Source organism: Cotesia typhae, unplaced genomic scaffold (genome assembly GCF_013202065.1).
Source record: "Cotesia typhae breed Kobodo isofemale line unplaced genomic scaffold, CoteBio_Ctyphae contig_22, whole genome shotgun sequence".
In the NCBI taxonomy this organism is placed as follows: domain Eukaryota; kingdom Metazoa; phylum Arthropoda; class Insecta; order Hymenoptera; family Braconidae; genus Cotesia; species Cotesia typhae.
Genome location: NW_027423728.1, coordinates 4,893,532 through 4,911,508, shown reverse-complemented (window position 1 = coordinate 4,911,508; position 17,977 = coordinate 4,893,532). Strand labels below are relative to the sequence as shown.

The window sequence follows — 17,977 nt, the reverse complement described above, 5'->3', positions numbered from 1 at the left end:
TAATTTCTTTTGGAAAATTTTTAGTAACATTTTCGTAAATTCTTTGAAAAATTTTATACTTTTTTTTTATACTTGCAATGATGAAAAAAAAATAATTTGATTCAAAAGCAAATTTAAAAAACTGTTAGTAAAAAAATTTGATCAGTTTTTATTTCAAGATATTCTGAATCAATCACGATAATTATATCATAAGTTAACTTTTTGTTAGCAACAAATTTTTCGATAAATTTCTCTCGTATAATTTTTTTTTTTTTTTTTTGGTACCTTAAAGCAAAAAACTTTCATTCTTAAAAACAAAAAAGTATTAGCAAGCCGTCACCATAAAACATTGTATGATTTATTAAAGTAAACCCCAAAAGAGCTCAGTTCTGTCGGTTAGTTTTCAGTTCGTTTGTAACCAAAGCTGCCGCTGACGTGGTTGGATGAATAATGTTAAAACTTGATTTTTCAGTGTAGTCGCGACCTGCATGATCGTAAACTTGAGTGTACGAAGAAAAAGTAACCATTTTTAAAGCTTTTGAAATTATTTTTATTTTAATTTCTTTGCATACGTTCTTTCTAGGATCAATTAAGCTCAAGTTTATTATGACTATTGTTATTATTATTATTATTTAAAATTTTTTTTTCTCGGAAATGTGTTTCATGAACCATAAAAAGACGCACGTGGATATTAGTTGCCAACGAATTGCTGCAATAAGTCGTAACTTGTAAGAGAATCTAGTGTAATAAAGTCCGCAACTTTAGCTATTACCTTTAATAACACCAATTTCAATGTAAGAAACTAAAGAATAGACAAGATTAATATTGCACTTTCAACAACCATTTTACACTACTACCTGTTCAAATCCATTTTTATATTTATATAATAATAATAGTAATAATAAAAACTTAAAATTTTTTCTTCCAGCTTTTCATTATTTTGCTGAGAGGTTTTATTACTTAACTTTAAAATTTATTTTTCATCTTGAATTTTTTCCATTAATGTAAGTAGATGAGATGTGAAATGGTGGAGTGAATAATTATAAAATTGGTTTATAAAGTTGTAAACAAAACGCAAGAAAATAAACAAAGTCAACAGAATAGGAGATGGACAAATGGAAGACGGAAAGTTCTTAGCTCAATTAAACTCAGACAAACTAAAGTTTTCAACGTCGATTTCTGGTTGTATTACTGCAGAGGAAATATCATTCGTTTAATTTAGTATACTCTGTCGGTTCAATTTTGCTTTACACAAATTAACTTTTCTTTGTTGGCGATAAATTTCTTTATTTATTTAGATTATATTTGCATTATTAAAATTTTATAAGTAAAAGATAATTTAAATGAACGCGTTTACACTTATAAAAACTCGGAGAAAAATAATTGCAATTGAGAATAATGCTATTCAAATAAAAACTTATTATTGTTTTCAAAAACGTTTGTTACCTTTGTAATATAAAAATTTTTTTTTTCTTATAACAATATTGAGTCGTTTACGAATGATAATTTTATACGGAATTATGCAGCCGCGAAAAATCTCTTATGAATATTTAGCTGTAGATGGGAGCTTTCATCCGACAGCTTTTCTAGGTATGCATTTCACAAATAGAACAAAAATAATTTTTCGAGCGTCAATTATCTAAAGAAACATATTAATTTTATGCTATTTAAATTACCTCTATTTTAATTATTACTGAAATAATATTTAAAACTCGAGGTGAATCTAAAGTTAAAAATCTTGAAATAATAATTATTTCTGGTATAGAATGGATTTTTAAATAACTTCTGAGTATTTAATGGTAAAATGATGTTTTCAATGGTTCATTAATGTAACCAAGCTAAAATATATGATTGAGTTCATCATTTCTCCCGAGTATTAACCAGAATATTTAATTTATGAAGAATTTATAATAATTTCTGTATACCTGCTTCAAATAATATTTGGCTCGGTGAGAAAATATTTTTAATACTATTTTTGGTCGATAAACTATTATATTAGACCACATTAGGCCGAATCTGCGGATATTAAATCGTACACAGCAAAAAAAAAAAAACTATTATTAAGATTAGAGAAAAATTGGTTGAATTTACAAAAAAAAAAAAAAAAATCGGTGATTTTCTTAGCGGGAAGTTAATAAAAAATATTGTAGGCTCCAAAAATTTTTCTCCGTTATTAATTAAAAATTCCTGAGTACTTAAAGCAATTATATACTTTATAATACTCATAAATCCCCTGAAATTAAATATCTAATAAAAAAATCTTTTACAAATGTAAATCCGATTTAAAAAAAAAATGTAGATGTCAGACTGATAATTACATGGCAGTAGAGAATTATGTACATGTAAACAGTAATGAATATTCATGAAAGGTTATAATGTAGTACATGGATACATATTTATACATACATATATAATAAGTCTGAATCGTAGGCGCGCTAATTTGCAAACGCCTGACAACCAACCATGGTTTACCGATTAATAATAATTCATGTGTTCTTGACGTACAGCAAGATAGATAAGTGAGCTTGCACTGGAAAACAAGCTCATGTACTTACTCTCATGTATATATACACATAATGTAAATATATATAATGTATAATATGTAATATATAATAATAAACTAGCACAATTTTTTATAAGTATTAGTGCAGCATCTTACAACTTTTAATGCATAAATAAAACAGGAAAATTGCTGAGCTCAAACCTTTTAATCCGCCGACTTTCCGACTTTCCATGTTTTTCTTTCCTTAAAGTATAATAATTTTTTATTCCTTCATAAATACGAGGGTGGGCATTAATTTAACTACCAGGTGAGAGAATATAAATGCTAATTCTTTATAAGAAGATAAAAAATTTCTTTTTTTTTTTTTTTAATTTATTTTGGATATTTTTTTGTCTTCTGTCGCGTGGAAAATTTTCCGTATAAATTAACTGAGCGGTGATATTTTTTTCAGGCAGGGTGCGAATGTCTGACTCAATAGTGTTAGAAGAGAAAGAACGAAGGTAGGGTATAAAAATATTTAGATTGAGGAGGCGAGTGAATTATAATAAAAAAAAAATTTAAGATAAATAAATTTGGGTACGTGGGTGGATTAAGGATTTGATTGACGCCTTGAGGATTAGATTTACATTTTAGTGAGTAAAAACAGGCTTTAGTTTTTGAGCGCGAAGCAAACGAGAGCAAGGAGGCTTTGAATCGGAGATAAAGGGATATCGACGGGGAAAACTAAAATAAATATAACCATCCCATCGGAGAAAATGAATGAAAATGTGTTTGTATGAAGTTAAAAGTAAAGATAAAAATTGGTGGGCAAGCTTACGTACTGAGAACTCAGATGCAACGACTCTGAAAGCTTTTAGTGGAATTAAATAATGGGAATATCAAGAAAAAACGTTACCTGTTTTTATATACTAGAATTCAAATTTTCGCGCGCCTTACTATAGCGTTTGCATATATTTTCATGCTCATGATATATTCAACCAATCACGTTACGAATAGTTTGATGCCACATACATTTCATCTCAATTTTATTATGGGACTTTTTATGAGGTATCATGGACGCCAGTTATATGCTCAAATAAACTCGAATTTTTTCATCTTGACATACTAAGGGTTGCTCATTAATTAAATCTCAATTACGCTATTGCGAAATAAAGAAAATTTTTATAAAGAATGAAAAAACATTTAAAATAAAAAAAAAATTAATTGTTTAATATAATATCTAGAAAACTATCAAGAAGTTATCAAGATAAATTGATTAGGATTTGATCACAAATTAATGAGCTTTGGCAGTAGTTTCTGCTATAATTTCGTGCTGAGATATTAACACTTTTTTCATGACAGGTTCATTTTAAATTGTCCTTAAAAAATGGATACTTTGAAACCAATAAAAAAGCTGTTTTAGTTAAATATTCAATTTTTAATTTACACTTCGAAGAAAAAGTATTTTTCTTAATTTTAAGAATCAATGATTCAATACTTTAGATATATAATATTATGATTAATTCTTTAACTGTTAGTTTTTGATGCAATTAAATATCCTTAATAGCTATTGATTTTAATTCTAACATAAAATCTTTAATACTTAGATCAAAGATGTTTTATTTTTTTATTATATTAGAATTGAAAACATTAGTTGTTTCAAGTATAACAGAAGAGTCAAATAAAAAGAGTAATTATATTAATATCAAAAATATTGTTAAATTGAAAAAAGATATGTTTGTTCAATTATAATTATTCTATAAATTGTTCACGTAGACGTAAATTCAAAATAGATTTTATTCAAATTTCTCGATGAGATACTCAATATATCAATCCAAAATAGAACAAATTCAATTGAAAAGAAAATGAGAGTACCGAGTGATGAAGCAGAGGATGATAATCTGTCTAGAGCATGAAAAAAGTAAAGTACTCTCAATTGAATAATCCTGTGAGTCAAAAATCAATTGCGTGAACTCGCATGCAGTTTCTATAGCTGTTTGCATTAGAATAAGCTTTTGTTTCACTTAATCCAGCATCCATAGAGTAAGAGGGCAATCGGAAATTAAAATGAAGAGTATTGGCATGTTAAGTTCAAAGCTCCGAGCTTCGAGTGTGTTCTCTAGCTTGCAGAGTGAAGATGAAAAATAAAATGTTAGCAAATATTTAATATTGTGTATCGACGGACGAAGATTTATATTTTATATAGTTATAGATATACAACTTAAAGTGTCGATGGAGTAAATAGAAATAGCAGGATGTTGTATCGGGGCGAGTGAAGCCTGTGATGTTACGTCGAGCTTCGGAATTTCAGATAGAAAACTCTTGAAATCCCTGAAGAGCTTGCGATACTACGGGTTCGTGGACATTGTAATCAACGAATACTCTTCTCGTAGCTCGAACCTTCAGTAAAGACCAAAAAAAATTAAATAAAATAAAACTTTGCTATTCCATTTTTACTCTTATCTAGAGGCACCAGAGATCAACTCAACTCCGAGAATTTTTGTAATTTTTCATTTTGTTCTCTACCAGGCAATAGGACTGCACTGCTGGAAGCGTTCATTTTTTTTTTTTTTTACATTTTTTCTCGCATTGCCAGTCCAATTCTAGATCTTTTATACGAAGTTAAATATTTCCGACTGTTGTATTTTATAATTAATTTTTTTTTTTTTTTTTTTTTGTAAAATGAACTTTTAACGGATTATTTTTTTTAGTTATTTAAAAAAAAATTTTTTTTTAATAATTTATTTTGTGGTAAAAAATTTTATAAGTTAACCTTCTTGAAATTTTAATATTTATTAATTGTGAAACATCTAGAGAAATATATGTTAATCTAATTAATTCTTTTGTAGCGAGAAGATTTAGTAATTATGTGCTACCTGTCGGAGCTTTTGAAAACTAACGTTGATCAAAACATTATGTATGGGCAAAAGTTACAAAATTTAATTTTTCTGTGGTGACCATAAATGTTTTGATGACTAATAATGAATTATTTTTGTAAAACTATGAAAGCTTTAAGTGGTCTATTAAAAAAAAAGCAATATTTATGATGATGAAATATAGTTTCATTTTATAGCCGATAACGAAAAAAAAATAATACTTCGATTTATAAAAATAGTGCAGTATATAAAATCATTCCATTAAAAAGTCATTACTTATTAACGACTTTACCGAAGCAATAACATCAATTTTAATAATAATAAATCGTAAAGATATAAAATAAAAACAAAATATAAATCCAAACGATCATAAATAATCGATAGGTATTATATTTTTTCATCAAATAAATTCTATAAGTAACAACTTCCCACGTTCCCGTTAAAAAATAATCGCCGAGTTTTAGTTTATTTTTAAATAGAATAAATGGCAATAACTAGCGCGAACAAAAAGTTATTCAACAATAAAACTGCATATAAATTGAATTAGTATTTAAAAGCAAACTCAAATAACCGAAACACAGGATTATTTAAATGAAATCTCTTTGAAAGTACTAGAGAAAAAAAAAAATTGTCTAATCCATTTGCCGAAATCCCCACGAACTGAATTAGCCACGTGAACTCGTAACGTGGAACTAGAGCACGTAAGTCGAGACTCAATTCGTCCCGATAAAGCACTAAAATAAAAAGTTAAATAAACTTTAAGCAAATAAAATAAAACCGATAGAAAAACATTAGTCTTACTCATTCAACTCATTCAAACAACTTTCAACGTACAATAAAAAAATTGAAACTGAACGCAAACATTTTTAGTATTTTCCACTTGATCCTTCGGCAGCCTTCACTCAAACAGAGACTATCTTTACTTTTCGCTCTTCGTATAAACTGTTCTACTCTACATATCCTCACTCTTATCTTTATCCATTCTTATTCTTATTCTTATCCTTAAACATTCTTATCTTGAATCGTGACCAGAACCTCCCCTCGTCAGTTCAAAATGCATACCAACTCGAACAAATCACCAGTTGAGTCTGAGTAGCGTGTTCCGGATGCCAATATTTGTGGCCAAAGACAAATCTACAGGATACCACAAGACAGATAACTTGCTAACTTTTCTCCCCAACAAGAGCTTTTAGTTGCTGTTAGTTCGCGTGTACAGAAACTTTATAGTGCAGTCCGCTGTCCAGAGTTTTAATACAACTTAAAATGCTGCGATTGTTGCTGCAGTATAAAAATGTCTTGTATTATCAGTATAAGGTTTGAAATTATCTTTTTGGTATGGGTAATTTTTTTTTATATCTTTTCGGATATTTTTTTACCTCTATTCTACGTTTCATATTAAATCATTAATTTTATTTTTTTAAAAAAGTAATTTTTAATTTTTTAATTATTAAAGATATTTTTCAATTAAAGTAATAAAAAATTTTAGTTAAAAAAAATCTAGATAATTTTAATTGTTTGAATGAATGAATTTAAATGTAGAAAATCACGTTCATTGAGTAAAATATTTTAGTATATTTCTTTCGATAACATTTTTATCTATTTAAATATTCCTATAATAAGAGCAAATCCCATTAATCGGAGTCACAAAAAAAGAAATCATAGTCATTTGCTCAGTTGTCGGCAACAAAACAGGAAAAAAGTGAACTACTGTTGATAGAGAATTTTCTCTTCAGTCAAACCTCGTTAATTGTAAAGCTCGATTCATAACTCGTGAATAATTATCGAAATTGCATACAGAACAGCTTTTAATCAGCAAAGGCATTTGAGCATGAAGTGGAGATTAAAAAAGCCGGAAAACGGTCTGGCGAATCGATAACTAGCAAAAAGAAACAGACCGACAGCAAAAACGAAATGGTCTCAAGTGAATTTCCTTTATTGTCCTTGCCCTGTTGCCCAGTAGAACAACCCTCGCTCCAGCCAGACCTCTTTCTCATTCCCAAGCGCCCTGCTTAAATATGCCTACTTATAACGCTACTTAGATATAATACTGGTATTGCCACTTGAATCTCAATCCAACTAACGCTCACTATTTTCCTACCTTCTCCTCCTACTCCTTCCTCTACTTTACTGTACTGTACTTTTCTTTTTATTACTTTCCCATATCAGGTGGCTATTTGAATTAGTAACCCTTCCAAGTTGCCAGAAGTTAGTATCCGTAGTTGGTAACTTGCCAAGCTAAGTCGATTTAGGGATACCTATTCAACTGGAAACCGTGCAATTCAATATAGAAACTATTCCCGATCCTAAAGGTCTTTACAATTTGTTAGAAAAAATCATTTTGTTTTCATACATTTCTAATACAAGTTTTACACTATCGATTAGCTTAATTTATTTTTTAGAGAGTTACTAATCATAATTATTTCAAAGATAGATCACTGAACTCTTCTGAAGTTAAAAAAACAATTTCATTTTGAATAGTTATTGTTAAAAATTATCATTCGCTGAAAAAAAAATTACATAATTTAAAAAAAAATTTTCTTTAAAATTTCACTCTTCTTTTGAGATATTTAGTTTGAATTAATTCGACAAATTTGCTCGCGAATCAAGAAAATAAAAATCAATGATAAGGAAAAAGTTCTACAAAATTTAATCAATTCAAGGAATTTAATATTTTGTAAATAACTAACACAGAGAAAAGTTTTACTTAGACCAAGAAATTTTTTTGGCTCAATAAAACTTCATTTTAGCCAAAAGAATTTCCAAAATATTTTTCGAGTCAAGAAAATTAATTTTTTTTTTAAGAAAAAATTTTTTTTTCTGTGTACATTTCAACCAATAATTTTTCCATAATATTTACTGACTCTTTTTAAGAGTACCAAAAATGCTCGAGTTTTCTTTTTATTTTATATCTGATCAAAAACAAGTCTCAGATACTTTCAGATTAAATTAAAATAAAATTAAATAAAAAAAAAAATTTTTTTTGCTTAAAACTAATAATAAACTATATTAAACATACGCGTCATAATTCAATCCTTTAAATAATTAAATTTTCAGTTACATCAACCCATGAATAAAATACATTAAAAAATAATCGGCTTATTACAATTTAATTTTAAATAATCACCAAGCTGAATTGAATAATTTCGAGCAGACAAAAAAAAATAAATTAGTTTTTTTTTTTTTTTTTGTAAATGGATTTTCTAAGTCCACTAAATGTAAGTCGACAAATAAAACTGGAGCGATTTGCCGAATATTGGATGAATCTATCGATAAAAAGGGAAGTCCCGACTAGAAACAAACTTTTACGAGGATTATTTTTTTAATGGGGAATGAAAAACACAATACAAATCCATCGTATCCGAGTCAGAAAGTTTCCTCAGGTTCGTTTTCTCTGTCGTAGGAACTACCAAATAAAGAAATCGATTGTCGTGAGAATATATAGAGAGCCAATAAGAGAGTAACCAAAAAAGATAAAACCAATGAACCGACGAGTTAAGTCTTATTCGACGTCTATATAATATATACTTTTAAAAAACCGCGTTGCGATTGGACTCGGAATAAAGAAAACGAGTATAAAAGTATAAGTATGGAAGAGGGTAAGAACTATCCGCGGAGTCGAACTGAAAAAAAATAAAAATGAATGGAATAAAGTGGAACATGAAAGCTCTCTCTCTCTCCCTCTCTCTCTTTCACCTCGCTCGACAACTTTTTATATTTTCTTTCTTCAGACAGAGACAGCTCCAGTAGTGAGGGTGTTTCTTCGATAGACGATCGCCATTCGTGGATAGAATTTCTTTAAATTTCAAGAGTTTTCTCCCCATAAATCTCACTTTCCCACCTTCGATATCTCTGCCAGCCACCCACATACGTCTAACTCCGACACAGCTTGTCTACATCTGTATTTGTATCTCAGTCAACGAACATAAATGCACGTGTTTTTGAAATATGTGTGGGCCACACATGCCAGCCGATACACTTTTCATCCTCTTGTGAAGGAGAACTTTCTGCTTTCTTTCTCTACTTACTCTCTTTTCGAAAATAGAAGGGATGCTGAAACTAACACTGGTACTGCACTCGTAAAGTCTGATCCAAGAAAAGTAGACTCTTTACATCCTTGGGGTGAGATACTTTATTTACGCTGATAGTAACTCCACGCGATTGTTCCCTAGCGCCACCAGTAGATGCACTATCTTCGCTTCTGTTGGTTATTGAACAGTCTAAGAGGATCCTTACTACTGCTACTGCTACTACTACTGTTACTACTTTACTGCCGTCATATATACAACATGAATTATTCCAGAACATCTGTCACCTCGATGTTTTAGGATGCTCAAAATATTTTACCAGTTTAATAATTTAAAGCATACAATTTCTCAAGCGTGTGCTTTTAATTTTAATTAACTGAAATTTAAAGATAAAATATAAATGAATTTATTTGATAAATTTTCCTCGACAAGCTTTTCTTACTTTGAATCTTTTAATAATAGTTGGTTTAAAACCGGAAAAATGAAACAGCAGGTTTGTCCATTAAAGTCTTCTTGGAGATTATTTAAGATGAGTGTATACTTAATAGGGTGGGTCAAAAAAATCGAATAATTTATTTTTGATTTTATACTCTGAAAAATAGGTTCGTAGACACCTAAAAAGAATTCTCTCCAAGTATAAGCTCTTAATTATAACGGGAAGGTCCTCCGCTTTGCGGGTTTCTATTTTTTTCGAATAATCAGATAAAAAAATTTATATCTCGCTTCCAACTGCTTGGAAAAATATTCCGTGGCATAGATTTTGTGAGAAATTGAATGCTTTACAAAAAGGTCTCTTATGACTTTTTCAAAAACTCAACCGATTAAAAGATATTCATAGTTGAAGTTTGGCTATTTTAAGGAAAATATTCGTTTTTATTATGAATTTTATAAGTCGATGAAAAAAATTATTTCGGATTGCGGAACTCATGATTTTGTAGGAAATTTACTGCTCTACAAAAATGGTCTCTTATGATTTTTGATTAAGTGAAGCCGTTACGAGATATTCATCGTCAAACATTAACGAATATCAATATTTCCAGTTTTTGATCAATAATTCGATAAATTTTAATTTAAACTATGAGTTTCAGGAAAATTTACATAAATTTGAGTTTCGATCGATAAAGAAATGTTATAATAAGTTAGATAAAGAATTATTGGAATTATCATTGATTTTCCTTGGAGAAATGCCTCAAGAAAAGATTTCTTTCAAACGTCCTGGTGCTGTTCATCATGCTAGATGGATGGCTAAGGCCATTTATAGTTTGAAAATGTATCTATTCAGAGATGAATTCAAACTCTCTCAGAAAGAATTGCATGGTCTTCGTCATTTCTGTATTTTTATAGTCACATTGTATTTAAAAGCTTGGTTTTCATCAACTTCTGCAACAACTGCTGCTTATCATGACTTGCAGTTTATGAAAAATTTATTGGAGTACAAACATATCAATCCTTTGATTTCTTCAGCTACGTGTGAAAAAATGATTTCGCACTTATGGTATTTGAGCGATGAACTTGCCATTTTATCACTGTTTGACGATGGCGTTCCATTAGAAGTAAAAAAGTATTGTTGAAGCTGTTAATACTCGTGAAGGTACAGATTCTAAAGCTAAAAGATTTGTAATTGCTAAAAAGATTTGAATTCATTGGCGCAGAGAACTCTGAGTGACTTTGTGTCTAAAAAGTCATTAAATCTTTTCAAAATCTTCGATCTACCGTATGACTTTCTTGATGTCGATGTTGAATTATGGCTTACTAATGAGAGTTATCTCGAAAATAAAGAATACTTTCAACAACTAAAAGTTGTCAATGATTCAGCAGAGCGAGCTGTTGCATTAGTCAGTGAATATAATCAATGCTTGACAAAAATGAAGAACAATTCCAGTACTTATTGCAAGTTGTCAAAGAACATCAAAAACATTCCCAAATTGTAATAAAAGAAATTATTTATAGTAATAGCGTACTGTTATGTTAAAAATATAGACAATTATATTGCAATTGATAATTCAATAAAAAATTTATCTATAAAAAAGTTAAATACTGGTTGTTTCTTACTTGATTCAATACTTTTCATATTAAATTTGACAAAGAAATATGTCATTCACTTCAAATTAAACTAATCATTGGCTATATGTCGAAAAAATGCTCTAATTTCTTGTTTTAATGCAATCAAACAAGCTCAAGACTGAAAACAATATTAAAAAAATTGTTTATAACATTTCTTTATCGATCGAAACTCAAATTTATGTAAATTTTCCTGAAACTCATAGTTTAAATTAAAATTTATCGAATTATTGATCAAAAACTGGAAATATTGGTATTCGTTAATGTTTGACGATGAATATCTCGTAACGGTTTCACTTAATCAAAAAATCATAAGAGACCATTTTTGTAGAGCAGTAAATTTCCTACAAAATCATGAGTTCCGCAATCCGAAATAATTTTTTTCATCGACTTATAAAATTCATAATAAAAACGAATATTTTCCTTAAAATAGCCAAACTTCAACTATGAATATCTTTTAATCGGTTGAGTTTTTGAAAAAGTCATAAGAGACCTTTTTTGTAAAGCATTCAATTTCTCACAAAATCTATGCCACGGAATATTTTTCCAAGCAGTTGGAAGCGAGATATAAATTTTTTTATCTGATTATTCGAAAAAATTAGAAACCCGCAAAGCGGAGGACCTTCCCGTTATAATTAAGAGCTTATACTTGGAGAGAATTCTTTTTAGGTGTCTACGAACCTATTTTTCAGAGTATAAAGTCAAAAATAAATTATTCGATTTTTTTGACCCACCCTAATACTTAATCCACTTTGCGATAATTGATAACATTCAAGACGAAGCTTGAGGCGTGCAATTCAATTTATTAGCGTTTAAATGCTAAAGGTAGTTAGAAGTATTGTGCATAGATAATTTTATTTTTATTTGAGCTTTGAGGATTTATTAACATTATTCTTGAGCTCAGAGGATTTAATTTTTTACCAGTTGAATTAAGTTTTAACAAAACGAAAAAAATAGATTTTCGTGATTTTGTTTTAAAAAAGTTTTTAAATTTTGGTATTCTGAAATAATTTTATTGTGTTAAATTAACACAAAAAAGTGTTAAATTTTTAACATAAAAATTTTTGACGCATTGACGCTAATTTTTTTACTGTGTTAATAAAAAATTTTCGTACGTATGAGATTAAAAAAATAATTTATTATGATTTTTTAATTTTTTATTAAAGATAAAAATTGGTTTAGTAAATCATGGGTTTGAAAGCTTAATTTGTCCACATTCAGCCAACTTTTATATCAGGCCATATCAGAAAGTTTTTTCTTCGATAGAGTCAATTTTTTAAATTACAATAATAATTTTAAACTTTGCAACAAAAAATCATATAAACTCTGGAAGGTAATAATTGAAAAGAAAAGAATAAATTTCGATAAATCAGGAGTAAAGTTGCTTGAAGTTTATCGCATGAAACCATACTCACATCTCATTACACATTACACCTTGCCAATAAAATTTATGGGGTAAAAAATAAAGTGTACAACACTCGGGTGATAAATCATAAATTTCACGAGACATCGATTTAAAATGTGTCACAGGGCGTAATTAGATGGCGCACGGAGAAAAGCTCTCTCTCTCTCTCTCTCTTACGGCCTCTGTAGGTATGTAGATATAATTTATAAATTTTGTATTTTCATTAGTATAAGTGGATTGCCGGGAACCTGATAACGACTGTTTATTACTCATATTACCTCCCTCAATGTTCGTTATACTGATTAAGGCTCATAGTTTAATTTCATTTAAATTGGAAATTATAATTAAGATGCTGGAGAAATTTTTATCATTACTTTTTAAGTTATCCTCATTGCTTATTTTCGGTCTATAATTTAATTTAGAAATAAATTTACTGAAGTGCAATTATCAATTTGAAATTACTCAATTAATAAAACAACAAAGTTATTTTAAGATTATCGCTTGTTACTGAAATATTAAGAACTTCAACTTTAAAACTTTGAGTGCTGATCGAAGGAAATTTAATTTATTGATAGACACTTAGATGATAAATTTATCTTTCATAAGATTGAAAAATTTTCGCTGATGATTTATATTAAATAAAATAACACATAAAATAATTTTTTAGCTTTTCTAAAAATTGAAAATATATTTCAAGAAAATTTTAGAAATTGATCAATTTATTTCATACATGCACGAACTCATAAGTATTTGTTTTATTTCATAAATATTTTTATGAAAACGTAGCTCCTTTATTTACAACCTCTGACAACCTTAATCCTTTAACGGACGGTTTTAGTAGAAATTTTTTTTTTATTTAATAAAAACAATAAAATTGTTATTTATTTAAAAATTCTAAAGTGCGTATTAATTAGAGATTAAAAAATTTATCTAATTTTTTTCTTAGTTTTATGTAACAAATAAATTTTAATACTTAAAAAAAATTGCCTTAATATTTTTTTTTAATTCTACAAGTAACATTTTTTGATATATTTTCTAAAAAATAACAATCTATTTATTTAATACAATGTAGTGATGTTAAGATTTATTAAAAAAAACTCAAGAACAAAATAATCTTCATCAAAATTCAGTTATAAAAACATACTCTGATGTTTTTAAGATTTAAATTAATATTCACACCGCTGAAAAAAAAAACTCCGGATTTAAATCCTTTGACTCTCTTAAAATGAATCAGTCGAATTTCACAGATTCCAACCAGTGAATGATAATTTACTTTCTTAATAATTAATAAATTAAGAAAATACCAAAGTTGTAATAAAAAAAAAATAATCACTCTGTACCAACAGAAGAAATAAATAAAAATAATCGAAAACTTTTGTTATTACAGTGGCTGGGCCTGGGTATAATGGCAGTTGGAGTTTGGGCATGGAAGGAAAAGGAAACATTCAGCAATCTTTCCCAACTTACCAACGTGGCACTCGACCCGGCATTTATCCTCATTCTAGTCGGTAAGTACTTATATACCCTGAAACTGTACGTCTATATAGATTTACCGAATCCACCCCCTAGGTATTTTTTCCCAATACAATAATAGCAACTCGGAGTTTCGAAAAAGTCGGACATGCTAGGATCGATAGCGGACCGCGAGGGACTAAACGGAAAGACGGAGTTCCCCGGAACCAGACTGTCTTTCAATACTTACTCGCATCAACTACCCTCGAGTCTCGAGAAATAAACCACCCTTCTTCTCCTCCTCCTTAGCCACCACAAGCGCCCCACCACGGATAGATAAAGATCCTGTGTATAACTAACGCCTCGAGGGCGAAGGAAAAGTGCGAGAAAATAAACGGCAACTGTTTTCACCCCCAAGCCAAACTGAGAAACTTGTCAAGTTCCTGAAGTACAGATTCTTGTTCTCGGCTTCTTCTGCACCCACAAGTCCCACCCTTGCCATTAATATATTAAGAGAAGTTGATTCCTTCACCCTCGGGCTATTTAATCAACCATTCGATTTTCCCTTTAGTTTTTAATTTACTTACTTTGATTAACCATTTCATTGGGAAACCTCGTAGCCTCCAGATACCAGAAAGGGCAAATTTTCTGACCACTTTTCTCTCAACTTGAAAATAAAATCTAGAAGACAAAAATACATTCGAGGAGCTCTTTACTGAAGCACCCATATTTTATAGTGAATTACAGTCCTCATTACGGAGTTAATTTGTTTCTACTAGTTTTTTATATGCACGGTGAAAAAGGAACGGAAAGAATTGTTATGATTTGAGCAGATGAAGTTTTATTAATGAAGATCCTCAAGTGCTTTAAATTAGATTCGTTGATGTCATTATAGAGAAAAGAAAAATCAATACTCATCCAAGAAACTGTCAATTGACTGTTAATTGTCTTGTTGAGAACTTTGTTAACAGGTCTTGAAAATCACGATTGATCTACTTCATTCTTTCTTTATTAGTTCTGAATTTTTCAAACAAGGCACTCTTTAAAAAGTCGCTTTTAAAGTCTTTAGATTGTCTAGTTTTATTGAAAAAACTTTTAATATTTTTCAATGAGAAGATATATATAAAAATTACATAAATAGTTATGCAAAAAATTAAAAATTTTTAATCGGACATAATTCTTTATCAACCCTTTCAAAAGCTAGATCGCTTGACTTTTTCTAAAAAAATATCGGACGACAAAACTTTATTCACAAAACATGCATACATACACGGTTAAATTTTCAGTCAGGAAGAGTCAGAATGTCACTATCTTAAAATTGTATTAATTCTTGGATCAAAAAGCAAAAGCCAATGTATATTATGTAAGTAAATTAATAGCAAAAATAAATCAATTATCTTAGATTACGTTCAAAAATTTTCCCCACTTTATTTTAAATTTTTTCTATTTGATTCACGATGATTAAATTCTTTAATTAATTTTTTTATCAATACGTCGCAGATTGACATTTAAACAGGTTGGTTAAAAGTATAAAATATTCGAACTCTTAAAATAATTTTCAATTTAGGAAAATGATAATTTTTCGGTTGGACATCGACTAAATTAAAAATGTTGATGGGTAATAATTAATTAAATTATCTGGCGATCGAGTAAAAGATTATTCTGAACTGGCGAGTCTCTTGCAGAACTTATGCTCTCAGTAATGGCGTAGTATATTCTGCTCGGGCGAGTAAGATGTAATTTTCGAGGTGAAACTTGTGAAAAACTGGATAGTAATAAATTAACACCCGTTTGCAACGTTAACGGATTACGTGCCGGGGTCGCGGACTTAGAGGACAGAGAGCACCGAGTGATACTCGGGCAGAAGAGAGAGACAGTCGCCAGATAGAAAAGCTAAAGTAGCTGAACAAAAATGAAGTTACGAATATCAAAAAGTAAAACGAGCTTAACGACTTTAGAGATTAACTAACGAGCTTTAGAATTGCGTCTTTCTATATATATATATATATATATATATATATATATATATATATATATATATATATATATATATATATTGGTATATTTTACAAATAAAACCAACGAAACTTTAAGAAAAGAGGATTAACTGTATAATTGTTCTTTATAATCGGGTTAACTTTTTTGTCTTTTAATTTTTCTATTATACTTGAAATATTATGTGTTAGTAATTTTAATTGTCTGATCATTCAATTACCTCTTGGAATAATTATTATTTAAATGACCTGATAATTGTTTCTTTAAAAAAAAATACAGGGATTAACGGTCCAACTTATTCTTTCGCTTACTTTAGACGCCAATTCTTGAGCTTACAATTGTTATTTATAAAAAATCAATAAATTTAATCAAAAAAATTTTCAAAAATTATAAAATAAATTTTATCTAGCAGAAATATTAAATTCTACTGAAACTAGTGTAAAAATTTTAGGGGATTTTTTTTAAATTTTCTTTTTAAGGAAAAATTAAAAAAAAAATTTTTTTTTTCTTATTAAATCAAAGTTTATACATAAATATGTTTCTAGAGTTTTCTATAAAAATTCCGAATATTTTTCGAGTTAATTATTCGATAGTATTTTGAACTCATGGTAATCAATAATATAAAAATGAAAAAATCTAATTAGCGCGTAAATAAAATAAAAATTCATAACACTGTTAATTAAAAAAAATTTTTAATTAAAAAAAAGATCGATCAATAAATCAAAATAATAAAGGTATTAATTAAATAGAATATTAAAGTAAAATTAATTATCTAAACTTGAGAATTCTGAAAGTACTTAGATATTAATTTGGTGATGTAAATGCTTCTCGTCAGCAGAACTTTGTAATCTCCTATCTAATCACACAAGTTTTGATAGCTTCTGTATAAATAATGTTAATTAAATGGCATTTCATTTAATCACTGACCCGAATTATTTATAATTAACTTCCGGTGATGGCGATAAAAAAATATTTAATTTAAAGTTGGATAATTATTTGGGTCTATAGTTACAGGACATCGTTATCGACATCTGGAAGCAATTAAAGTTAATTAGCGGACCGTGATTTTCAATAAATTGATCATACACTTACACGATGTGAGCATAACGTACTAGCTTTATCCCCGCACTATACACCCTCTTAATGCTTGCATCAATGCACGCCCGCGTTTCAGGGTAAATCTCGTTCTTGGACGTACTCTACAACGTCAAACACATGAATCTCATTTAATTTCTATTTAACGGACGTCTCATTGTTCTTCTTAAATTTGACTGTATTGATTCTCTGGTGGTACTTGTACTATATAATTATTACGCTTTTTGATGTTTTTCTTTTATCTTTAAAAATAATTTCGGATTTTTTTTTTGCATTTTTATTTTACAGTTAACTAGAATAAATTTTTTGAAAAAACTAAAAGTAGCTGTTCTGATTAACTTAAGATAGGTGACCACCATGACATTAAATCAAGCTGTCACTTCACAATCGTTTTAATTTTTTTTAACAAATAAATCATAGCAAAAAAAATTATTAAAAATATTGACTTGTAGAAATTTTAATAAATTAAAAATTGCATTTAAAAAAAATGCAATTTTTTTAAAATAATTTTTTTGAACAAATTCTTTGTTATTTTATTTATAGTAAAATAAGCGTGTAAGACGTGCACTTGTCGATGTTCCAAACTTTTTCATTATTTTAAAAATTA

At 28.6% G+C, this 17,977-nt stretch overlaps 1 protein-coding gene across 2 annotated transcripts in view; it reads left to right on the top strand.

Moving 5' to 3' along the window:
- Positions 1–17,977, top strand: part of Tsp26a (Tetraspanin 26A) — a 90,644-nt gene that overhangs the window by 58,384 nt on the left and 14,283 nt on the right. For both annotated transcript variants that reach the window (XM_074260151.1, XM_074260150.1), the window contains exon 2: positions 14,216–14,336. In XM_074260151.1, coding sequence (XP_074116252.1) covers positions 14,216–14,336 — 121 coding nt within the window. The remainder of the gene's footprint in view (positions 1–14,215; positions 14,337–17,977) is intronic.